The sequence below is a fragment of the Meleagris gallopavo genome, chromosome 10 (assembly GCF_905368555.1).
Source record: "Meleagris gallopavo chromosome 10, MGAL_WU_HG_1.1, whole genome shotgun sequence".
Lineage (NCBI taxonomy): Eukaryota > Metazoa > Chordata > Aves > Galliformes > Phasianidae > Meleagris > Meleagris gallopavo.
Genome location: NC_139413.1, coordinates 15,360,043 through 15,372,091, shown reverse-complemented (window position 1 = coordinate 15,372,091; position 12,049 = coordinate 15,360,043). Strand labels below are relative to the sequence as shown.

The 12,049-nt window shown below is 37.9% G+C and overlaps 1 protein-coding gene across 3 annotated transcripts in view; it reads left to right on the top strand.

The window, feature by feature from the left end:
* The window catches only part of HS2ST1 (heparan sulfate 2-O-sulfotransferase 1), a 67,130-nt gene that overhangs the window by 33,119 nt on the left and 21,962 nt on the right, over positions 1-12,049 (top strand). Inside the window, exons 2-3 of one of the 3 annotated variants that reach the window (XM_085231310.1) lie at positions 2,276-2,371; positions 3,184-3,237. The exons of 1 other annotated variant lie outside the window; for it this stretch is intronic. In XM_085231310.1, coding sequence (XP_085087436.1) covers positions 2,276-2,371; positions 3,184-3,237 — 150 coding nt within the window. The remainder of the gene's footprint in view (positions 1-2,275; positions 2,372-3,183; positions 3,238-12,049) is intronic. One more of the 3 variants, XM_085231311.1, reaches the window with a different exon arrangement.

Sequence of the window (12,049 nt, the reverse complement as noted above, 5' to 3'; positions counted from 1 at the left end):
AGGCCCTTTTTGAAATACCAGCTGCTCTTTTGGATCAGTAAGGGCTAGGAAGAACTACAAGTCAAACTGATACCATGATTGAAGTCTGAGTTCAGGGATTTATGCAGGTTAGCTTCAAATTCTGTTGGTTGTGCATGCTAATGGCTTCTTTCTGCATGCATTGCTTCTTTGTTAGAAAATGGGAAAATACGTCTTTCTCAAAAGCGTCCTAGAGGTTAAATCCACAGGCTCTGGAGGCGTGCCGAGTTCATGGCCAATGTGGCAGGTTTCCTCCCAGAGATTCCAGCAGTACAAGAAAGCAGCACCCTGCATTAAAACGCTCTGGATGTGGTTGAATTAAAGACCATTGCCTACTAGTCTGGTGGTTCTTAGGCATATTTCCTTTTTTCCCTCTCTAATAAAAACCTCTTGCACAGAATGTCCTTTATTTTAGAAGTTCACCAGTTTGGAAGTGAATAGCTACAGATAAACACAATGAAATTTCCCTGTCATCAGCTGTTATTTTTTGTCACTACTTCTGTGAAACAGTTCCCTTTCAATATTTAAAAACACTCTCGTTGCCAGAAATTTTAACTTTCTGGCCAATACTGATTTCTGTAGCTGCACTCATTTCTAAGTTTGGTAATTCTTCTGTGCTGTGTTGTTTCCCTCTCACTGGCAGTGAAGGAAAAGAAGGTTCTGGAGAGAGAGAGCAGCTTCTGAGGAGGAGAAAGCAGCTCTGTTTTAGCATTCCTAGCCCTTTGTTGTGTTCCAGAGAGTGGAAAAAAAATCACTGTAGGTTTGTAGAGAAATCTTTAGGAACAGAGTTGGGCAATCAGGTACTTACCACCAGCTATCAGAAACTGAGATGAGAATTCAGTTTGCAGGGAGTCCAACTCCTCTTCTAAACATGGAATCAGGAGGAGCCGTTTCTGAGCCTTGAGGCCCTGAGAAACATGAAAACTCAATGCTATCTTCATGGAACTGCTTTTAAATCCTGTGTGTGGATTCATGGGATGTGGTAAATGGCTGCTCTGGAGACACCAATGAAGATGATGAGAGGAAAAAGCTTCAAACCAAACTGTACTCACGTTTCTGTTATCCTGGCATACATATGTTCTATGTCAATTCTATGTCAGTTCTATGACTGACATTTCTTCTTCTAATGTGCATTCTAATATCAAAAAGTGCACTGTTTGTGTTGTCTAAGTTTATTCACTGGTTTTGATTTCTATTTTCCCGTGCTGTATAGACAACAGACTAAAACAAGCCAACTGTAGCAGCAGTAGTTTCAGTGTTTATTGTCTAAAAATTGTAAATATGCAGCAGTTTTTCAGGTGTTCTACAAACTTGACTAAATTAATAGCACTCCTGGGAAGGAGACAAAGAATTCTTTCTCATAGACTGTTTCATGAAATGTAAATCAGACCATCGCCAGGTGTGAGACTTCATGTAGTGCTATATTTAAGCTGGCTTTAAAATGTGCGAGTTCTCATAGTTTCATCCTGCGTTAAGCTTCTGATGTATGTGCCTTTATTGCTGCAGAAATTTAATTGTGTTAGTGTAGTCCCTGACTCCTAATGAATAACTTGCGAATGAACTGGACTGACACTTTCTCAGCATATTGTGTTTGCATCTTAATGAACATATTCTGCTTGGTCATGATCAAAATACGAATGCATTTCCATAATGTTAATCAAGCTTGTTCTTAGCATTTGGAAAAGGGCAGGACTGAAATTTAATTTTAGTACGTGCACGTATCTAACACAAATTTACAGCTAGTTTAAACTACAAGTTGCTGTCATAGTGAAAACTGATATTAACTATCCCTTCTAAAAGCTCTATGTTAACTGTTCTTTTAGAATGTTTTATAGATTGCTATTTTATAACTCATTCCTATTGCTTCCTCTCCAGGCATAAATCTTAGCTGAACTTTCCCTAATCTTTCTCAACCTGTTTAATTTAGATGATCACTTTCTATTTTTAGCTGTTCATGGAGAGATAATTCTTTCTTGCTAGTTTGGTGCCACTTCATCTTTGGAATCGGAGTGCTTAAAAACAAGTGCTTAAAAACATCCTGTAAAGACTTTTTCTTAGAGCCTAAAGGAAGCAGTTTTGTTAGCAATAATTGTGCCTGTAGTGGTTCTGGACCTGCTCTGAAGTTTTGGTGTGGTTCCAAAGTGATAGGAATCAGGTATCATTTAATTTAGGCATCCAACTTTTCCCCATTTCTTAATTGTGATAAAAATCATAAGCAGACAGTTTGAAGAAGCTCTGTCCCTGGTCGTTCTCACAGGTAGAACCCCCTGTTTTCCATCAGCTTCTCACCGAGATAAACCATCTGCTTTCAGTGTTGGAACATGGAGCCTTAGACTGTACCATTTACTCAATGGTAAGCTCACACAAGTTATTTTCATTTGGAAAGCCAGCATATCTGTGAGTGTGAGTGTAGGCTAATGGCAAGACAGAAGAGGAATTAATATTGGATAGTAGCAAAGCAAAGACAATTTATTTTATCTTGTTGATATTTATCCATATACGGCGATTTTAGCTTTGTGGGTTTTTTTATTAGAGCTTGTGGATTTACTGAGAAAGTTTCAAATTTTGCCTTGATTCTCCTTATGCAGAACAAATAATGATCTGGCTTTCATCATCCCAAACTATTTTAGTCTGCTGTTTGTCAAAGCTGCCTGCCTCTAAGGGTATTTCATTCTAGTGTTACTACCCACACAAACCAAAAATCATAGGAGGGTCAAAGGAAGAATAATTTTTTTTTGCTGTATTTTGATGTGGCTGTTGGAAAAGTGCATCTGTCCTCAGTGTCCCTTGGTGCTCTGCTGTGTCTGTACTTTCTGAGATGTGGAGTGGGGCCTGTTCTCTTCCCTGGTGTGGAGTGGGACTTCTCAGTCTCCGCCCCATCCAAGCAGCTCCCAAGGAGCTGGCAAATACTGCACTTGACAGATGGCATTTTAGGAAAGCCAAACAAAAGCTCGTAACTTCTGCTTTTCCCTTTGCTAGGAGCAGATACTGCGGTAGTAAACCATGAGTTTAATGACCAGCCTTGTAAAGACAGTTACTGGGTTTGATTTTACAGAGTGTGACTGCTTTATGATGTGTGTATAGCAACTGAAGTTGTGTAGTGAGAATATGAGAGTGCGTAACACAGAGATCTTGTTTTGAGGTGGAACTGTTTTGGTATTCCAGGTTCCTTACAAAACCATTCAGCAGATCCCTGTGATGAACCTTCCAAGGCTCTGAGTAAGTAGTCTTTAGATTCATTCACTGCTGGGAATAGCATTGCAAGAAAACATGCAGTGGCCTTTTCCAGACAGATACTGAGAAGGGGCATTTCATGAAGGATGGCAGCAGAGCAACTGAGCAGCCACTTTCAAATCAGAGTGTAGTGCCTTCTAACTCTTTCTTTCAGATATCCATGAGCGCTGTTTAGTTATGTTACTGGCAAATCTGTTCCCATGCAGAGGAAGTTCTGATTTTGGTGCCATCAGATATTCTGCTGGGTCCCTGCACTTGAAGTATGAATAAATTGAACGCTTAGCATAAGTTTCATTTGCATAAGTGTGCTATATCAGTACCGCAGAATTACTTATTACCAGTTGGAGCAGCTGGATATTACATGCCTGGAACTTGAAAAATTACTTTAATTTGACATTTTAATATTTTTTTTATTTGTCAGGGGGTTTGTTTCATTTTATGGAATAGTTGAATAGAGAAACTATGATTGAAGTACTGATCTCAAACATCTAGTCTGTATGTTAGCTATCAGCGCACTTCCTACATCAGTGTTTTATTCTGTGTTATAGTAATGCCAGAATTTTGCATTCTGTTTAATTTTTAAGGAAAGTATAGGGATGAAAATGCACAAAGCAGGAAACAAATACAACTTAAACAAACAAAACAAAGCCAGCAACAAACATTCCCTTTGTCAGTGTAGTGATTATCCAGATCTTGACATACACAAGACAATTTAAGAATAAGCATTTCTGATTGATTTTTGTTTGTCTGCTGCTCACAGCTTCTTCAAAGTGAAGGTGAAATCCTTCTAGGAGGCATTCATATACTATCAAAAAGACAAAGCCAAACAAACTCCCTAAGAAAGCGTTTAAAAATTAAAGTTGATGTAGCAAGTGTTGGCAAGAGGATAGAATCTGCCAAATGCTGAAGTAGAAGGAAACTGTTCTCTTAACTGCAAAAATGTGTGGGTTTTGTTTATTTTCTGTAGGTGTTTTTGTCCTAGGGAAAATATCTTGCAACTGCCATTATCGTGAGCTATGGCAAGCTTCAGCAAAGATGGATAAAGAATTATTTTAGATAAGAATGTTTCTATCCATAAGAGGTAACTTCTTTATTCTTATTGTTTTTTTTTCAAGTGTAAATGGAAACTAGGCATGGTCCTTAGTATTTGTGAGTAATTAAGGCAGAACAGGAGCTTCAGTGCACTGAAGGAGATGGAGAAGTTAGAGGAGTACTGGGAGATTTGCTGCTGGAAGCTGGAAAGAAAACTGGAAGAGTTGCAGTGGGTCGCTTACCAGGGAGAGCTGGTGAAGGGTGGCAAGGTGTGTTGGAGCAAACATCAGTAGCTGAAAAAATGTGAATGTGGACTGTATGATGAAGGATTTGGCCTAATGGTGTACCTACTGCTAAGCAGGTTTTGATATTGGTGTCAGAATATCAGGATGGGTGTCAAGATTTTTTTGTTGGTTTCAGAGGGACTGAGCTAAGTTGCAAAAAAAGTATCTTACAGTTTCTTTCCGAGTAAATTCACCCTTCACATGCACCAGTTTGTGACTGCTGTTTGCTCTGTTAATATTAATAGTTGAATGTGGTGCTAGAGCAAGTTCTGTGGCTTGCAGGCTTCCAGATTTCTATGTGGTAGTAAATGCTCTGTCTTCCCGCTGGCAGAATTCTGAGGGGATAGGAGTTGGATGGCATATTCTTCCTCTTTAGTTTGGGGGGTCACAAAACATGCCTACTTTAGTCTGCCAGCATGAATACCAAGTATACTGAGAGATGCTCAGGTTCCTCACTTGGATGATCTGCAAATGCTGGAGCTGCCTCCGAGCAGAGCAGTGACTCTCTATTGCCGCTTTTTTAAGTTCTGAATTAATAGGTGATCCAAGGTCTTCGTTTGTGTAGAAATAGATGGATTCTGCAGTGCAGACTTTTGTGATGGGGGAGAGATTTTAAGGGGAGCTAAAGTGATGTCCCCAGTGTTTTCAGCCTGCTCATGAGCTTTTGTGTGTCATGTTGTATTAGCTTTGAGTTGGAAGATATGAAAACAAAATCCATTAAGACAAGACTTACTGTTATCTTGACTGCCTTACATGTAAAAAGATGGATGAAGACAATCATTCTTCTGTATAGAGAAAGCCAAATGCCCATTCCCCTTCAAATTCCTGAGGCTTAATAAACAAGCATTTGTGCTTGTTCTTTGAAACAGCCAAAGTTAAGAGGCTGAGGTGGTTGATTGCATAAGACTGATGGTTTAAAGATGAGATTTTGAGGCCTCTGACTGTGTACTCTATTCATTCAAGTCTATTAAAAGCTGTCTAAAAGCTTCTGAAACTGCTGCTTTTTTAATGGAGCTAGCTTTATTTTGTTACTCTGGTGCACCTGGTAAGACCTCTGGGCATCTGATCGCCTTTCATTGTATTAGCATCACTGCTGGTTACTGATGTATATGTTTCTCCTCTCTGAGATTATTTTCACCTTTTCTTTTATCAGAGGTTTGCTGGCTGCTTTTTTTTTCCTCCTCTTTATCTTCACTTGCTGGAACTGTGGTTGTCTTCTTAATAGTGGTTTCTGATAAAGCCTACAACTTCTCTCTGGTTTGGGGTAGAAGGAGAGTTGTTATTCAGCTGTATAATGTAAAATAAGAGGAGAGCATTGTTAATTGTAAATGAGCAGCCTTATTAACTGGGTTCAGACATGCAGGGGAGAATTCTGATGGCCTTTCCAAGTGTAAACTTGATGTATCTGTGAGATGCCAGTTTACTTTCTGCATAGATTCTGTTTCCAGCTTCCATCAGAATAACTCAAGACTTCTTATACTTTTATGCTATGGTATGTATCTGTGTGCAAAAATTGAAAAAAAAAAAAAAAAAAAAAAAAGACAAGAAACTGGCATTTAGAGGAGTGTGGAATAATACAGCATATTTTAATTCTTAGCCAACGTGTACACTATTTTTCTCTCCAATTCTTTTCCTTCATCCCCATGGTCACACAATGTTTAATGTGCTAGGCTTCGTGTATTCACCACATTGATTGGGGAAATTAAGAGTGATGTCTTAGATGGGCTTGAAGTACACTAACTGTTAGCTTTGAGTGATTAATAGTAAGGTGCTGTGCTTCTTAAATCCTTTTGGAGGTCATCAGTGATCTTGAAGGTTGGTTTCTGTCTTTTGAAATCACTGAAACAGGAATCTGTATGTTTCTTCTTTCTCCATGGATGTATTGCATCTGTGCACAAAGAAAAGTGAAATGAAAGAAGGTGAATATATGGAAAAATACCAGGAAAAGTTTTTGTTGGTGAGTCTTTGAAGAAAATAGCAATTTCAGCCTAAGTACAGAACAAAGTATTTATGCTACTATTGACTTACGTGCTAAGTAGTTAACAAATTCTTAAGTCTTGCTGCAATTATATTTTGTAGATTTGCTAGTTTTCAGGTAGCTTTCCGTATCTATTTAGCAGTTGCTTGATACAAATTAGCCATCAGAATTGTATTTCACAAGAAATTGAGCACAATCAATTTGGTAAGGTTTGTGAAGGGTGAGGCACTCCTTGAAAAACTTACATCTGCCTCTTACCTCCCTTACCCCACATTGCTCTTGGATGGCATGTTTATCAGCTGTTTCTTTGAAACCTGAATTTTTACTGTAGCCTTTCTGTAATGATCGCTCCACTGTGTTTTAGCAGCATTAATATTTACTTTTTTTTTTTAAGCCCTGGCAACAAAAGCAAAAGGTTCTTATTAAGTGGATTTTAAGACAAGACTATTTCAGAACTGTTGCATTGATTGCAGCAGCTGATAATGCTTTGCCCTTAAATTACTGGGGCAGTTTATCTTCACACTAAGTTACTTGAGTAACTTTCATATCTGAATGATATAAGCAATGCGTTTCCTACTCAAGCCAAGGTCGTTTATTACAGCTGATAATTAAGAAGACTAATACATTTCAGACCCATGATCCTATATCCAGCTTTTGCGAAAATCTGTGAAGCTTTGTAGAGCATCATTGATTTCCACTGGTATGCAGACAAAAATAAGAATTCAAAGATGCAAAGCCTTCATTTTTGACTATAACTGCAATGAATTTTAGGGTGTGTTCTTTGGCAAGTAGTTCATTAGTTGTGATCATGTATATCGTATATTGTGTTCTTAAGGTTAAAAAAATGATAAAAAATAAAAGAAAGGTTGCCGTGTCATAGGCATTACATGAATTCTTCTGAAATTTGTAAGCAATTTAATGTTGGCTAATGGAAAATGTTGAGTATGTAGCTCTGTCCCAACCCCAACTCTCCCTTCCCCACACACTTTTTATATAAGTTTCTGACAGGAAATCTGTAGCTAAATATTATTTTATGAGTTCCATCTGTTCATGTATAATAGTGTTTTATAATGCAGTCCAGATTGCTGCCCAATAGAAATGTCCTATAGCATGAGATAGACTTTCAAGCGATTGTTGTACATACTAATTATTTTTTAATGAGCGATTCATTTAAATTTTAAGTTAACTAGCTCATTTTAAGTACAACTTTCTTGATAGAAAAGTTGCCACTAATTAACTAAAATAGTGCCTCATGTTTCTAGTTCCAGTATGTTGTTGTTTTTGTGTTTTGTTTTTTATTTTTTTTTAATGATTTAAATAGCTGTATTATCATACTGGAGCAAGAAGATGCAACTTGAGATTCTGATTGCAGTAGAAGTAGAAAATTGTTGCTAAAATGTTTTTGTAGCTTACTTCTGTGATCTCTGCAGTGTAACCTAGCTAGTGAGAATTAAGAGCTTTTAGGGTAGCCAGTATCATTTTAATTTTGACAACTCAGGTGATTTCTTCAACTACTCAAAGTAATTGATGAAAACATTAAAGCATTAGCTCTTCAAAGACATATGTCAGCATATATATATTTTAATGAAACTTTGCATCCTTCACAACTGAGAAGGTAATGGGATCTAGGTATATTCTTATGATGTGAAAATCAGGAAGAAAAAAAAAATTCCCTAAGAACGTGCCTATACTTTTCATTATGTCAGTCATAATTTTTATGCACTTGACCATAAATCTTAGAAGACTTGGAATAGGCTGTGCTTTGAAAAATGCAATGGATTTCTTCCTAAATATCTTTACTGCCTGGGAGTTTACACCTTTCCTATTTCAGTGATAATCTGAATAATTAACAGTAAAATTATAATGCTTATCTTTTCAGGACTAACTTAAAACAACTGTCTTGAATGTTACATGAGCCAGGCTCACTTCTTGACTGGACTGCAGGTACTTCTGAGAGGGATAACTTTGCTCCCCCTAGTGGGGATTAGCTTTATAACATCCTAAATAATTATTTTCTAGAGCTTTCACTTTATAAAGAGAAACTCATTACTTGTCCATGCTGGATTTCCTTTCACCAAAATAGTTTGCAGACAATTTAATGTCATGAATATGAGTTTTTGTTGGGTTTGCAGCTCAGTTGTTAACAATCCAGCTAAAAAATAGATAATTTCCTCTAGTTCATTTCCCATGGCTGCATGTTTTGCACAGAGTGAACCTTTGCAGCAAATGAGGTAGTAATCCATCTTAAGTTCCAAAGTTGAAACTATTCATGTATGTGGTCATGAGGGAGCACTGCTCTATCATTTTGTAAAATTAAAGCCATTGGTCTCAACTGCTTTTTTTGACGATTATGTTGGATGAATTAGTATCTGGGCTGAAAGCAGTGATTGTTCTCAAATGCTGATATCCGCAACAGATGTGCAGAGACGGCTAGTCTGACTCCCACAGCTCTGCTAGGGCTAGACAGCCCCATTAAGCTGCTGTCAGCTTCACCATTGCCAGTCACAGCACAGCTTCTTGCGACATCACTCCTCTGATGTCAGGAGATAGTCTGTTGTGTTCTGATGTGCAGTCACGTTTTCCTCTGTTGAGAGAAGCAGTATGCAAATGCTGTTCTATATCAGCCATAGAGCAATGCTGAGTTATTTGTTACCATACAATATGAATTTATTAGTTGCTTGTTTACCAATTCATGAAACCTGTGTTCTTTTTTCCATATGCTGTTTCTTGGTTCCCTTGTATTGCCGTTTTAGAAAGGATGGCTTCATTGCTTCCTTTAAGAGAAGCACAGGATCAGATGAGGATAACCATAAAAACTTGACATGAGTTGTATTTGAGGTGGAACAGTGACTTTGAGGAGATGAAGGACAGGGGTCCATGTTCTCATCACTTATCCTGGAACTTTCCTTAATCAAAGATGTTACAGATAACCAAATAACATCTCTTGGCTTTTCCCCCCTCTTCTCTGCTCAGCCTTGTGGTACCTGGATTGTTACCAACACTATGTCTTTAGAGCTCTGTTCCAAGATAGTTATCAACCTTCCTGGAGTAGTAGGAGAAATTTGCCCCTGCTTCTGTAAGATGTTACTGCACTTGCAGAAGAGGCAACTGAATGGATGGTACTGATAGTCAGTTCTGTGGGGCAAGGAAAGACTTGTACGTGAATATGTGTATGTTAATATGTGGGTAGTTCTCTCTCTAACCACTGCAACTCAGCTTGCTGAGAAACACGAGTTGGTTTGTTTTATTTTTGTTTATTTTATTTCTTATGCAACAGTGTTGTCAGAGTGTCTGTGTCATGGCCAAGAAATCCTTTTCACACTTTGCTCTACTCACCATGTCAGTGACGTGTTTCTGGAAGGTAATGTCGTCTCCTTGGAAACAGAATTCACAGTATTTTTTGCTTTTAAGTATCCCAAATAACTAAGATATCTTACAAAATACAGTATCAGTTGGTACATCTTTCCAGTCATTTATTATAGTCCCAACCTCCCATAAAGCGATGGCTTGGATTAATGTGTCTTTCTGACTTAGCACTTCAAAGAAATAACTTCAATTTCATATAGCAAAAAGGAAAGCTTGCATGTGTTTTCAGGCATACTTTATTTAGATTGCCAAAAAACATTTAAAAATATAATGATCTTTATATGGTTTCAGCTTGTTAACATAAAAGTGAACTTTTCAACCTTATTATTCATGTACACAAAAACAGATATTTGAGACTAATGGAATTTGAGGATGATGACTTAACGTAGCAGCAAGGCAAATTTAAATTATGTATATGGAAATCGTCTGTGGTCACTGGAGCCTTAAACCGGAAGAAGCTCAGGAAAGTTGGGGTTGATGTGTGGAGAAGAAAGACCAAGAGCTCATTTTTGATGGTTGCTCTATCCCGCACCTGTGGAGAGGGCACAGGCCTGGCTTCTTTGGAACATGGCCTGGAACTGTTTGAGTAGTGTGAAATCTTTGTTTTGAAACATAGTTTTAACACTGCTACTGCTGTCTGTGATAGCCATTTAATAATATTATTTTAAATCATCTTAAAATATTTTAAGTGGCTCAGAATTGACAGTTCAATATAAGCAACAGCAAAAGGATTATTCCCTTACAGAGCCCCACAAGTTTCAGCCATATTGGAAATGGGTTAATGCTAGATTTTTAGACTATTGACCATTGTTGGAAGCGGATTACTTTGCTTTTATAGAATAAAATCTGACAATTTAAAGTCTTAATATCTGCAAAAGATAATCTGACCAGATACACGAGTGTTTCCGGTTGTTAACGTTTGTTATTTTGCCAAGATCACTCAGCTGTTCATATACTGTGTTCAATTTGCTATGTTAACACTGTACAAAATGCCAACAAAATGATAAGTAAAGCTAAGTTAGCTTGATAAAATTAATGTTTCAATGACTTTGAAGTACTAAAATTAGAACCTTGATTATTTTCTTTTTGTTGTTCTGTTCTCACTGGGGTATATCTTTTGGACCCTTTAACTTCTGTTTCAGTGGCATTGCATTATCCAATGTATCTTCCTGCAGTTCTATTTTCAGTGAACTTTGTGATAATATACTTTTTGGATATCAAGTAATTATTGTGTATTACAATCTGGATGGGGTGTTAGAGTTTGACGAATGTCAATCTCCTGTACCCCTCAGTGATGAGGGATCAAAGGTCTGAGCAAGGGGCTGGAACTGTTTGTTTTTAGCTTTTTGCAAAAACTATGATGCAGTGAGTGAATTTCTAGCCCCCTCTTATTCTACTGAAGTTTTCATCAAATAGTCATCCCTGTCCAAAAAAAGACCTGATTTGGGGGGAAAACAAAATATTTCTCATGCATGTAGGAAAATAATTATGTCTTAATTGAAAAACTTAATCCACTGTAAATCAGGATTAGCACCTAGAGGCTTTCAGTGAGCAGCTGGCTCTCTTACTACTGGATGGTTTTCTGTACAAAACCACGCGGCACAGCTCGCCATTGCTGGACTGCCTCTATTTTTACCAAGCACAGGCAGCTCTGTACTGCACTGGGATGGCACCAGATAAAGCTTGTTAGAGTAATTTTGATTTTGCTAACCAAAGTCTCCCCTAAAGTTTTCATGGTAGTCTTGCTGTGCATGTATGACTGAACTGAATATGACTGCTGCTGTTTCTTAGCATGGAGAGGATGAACGTAGAAGGTTTGCATTAGCTGTCTAGTTGTCACAAATGTTCTCTCGTGCATGTTTGGAAGGTAGTCTGGTAGGCTTCCATCATGAACGGCTATCTGAACTTCCCAGATGGTCTGGGGACAGACATATTGTGAGGACTTGCAAGATTTCCTTGGTAGAAATCTCTCTGTTGGCTCCTATTGAGCCACTGCTCCTTTTAATCCTCTGAAAGTAAGCGGGGAAGGACTATTTTTAAGACAGGTGATGATTTTATTCAGAAAGGAACCAGGTCACTGCTGCCTGGATTTGTTTTTCTAGTTCTGCCCGAGTTTGGTTTGGACCTCCAGGTCCTT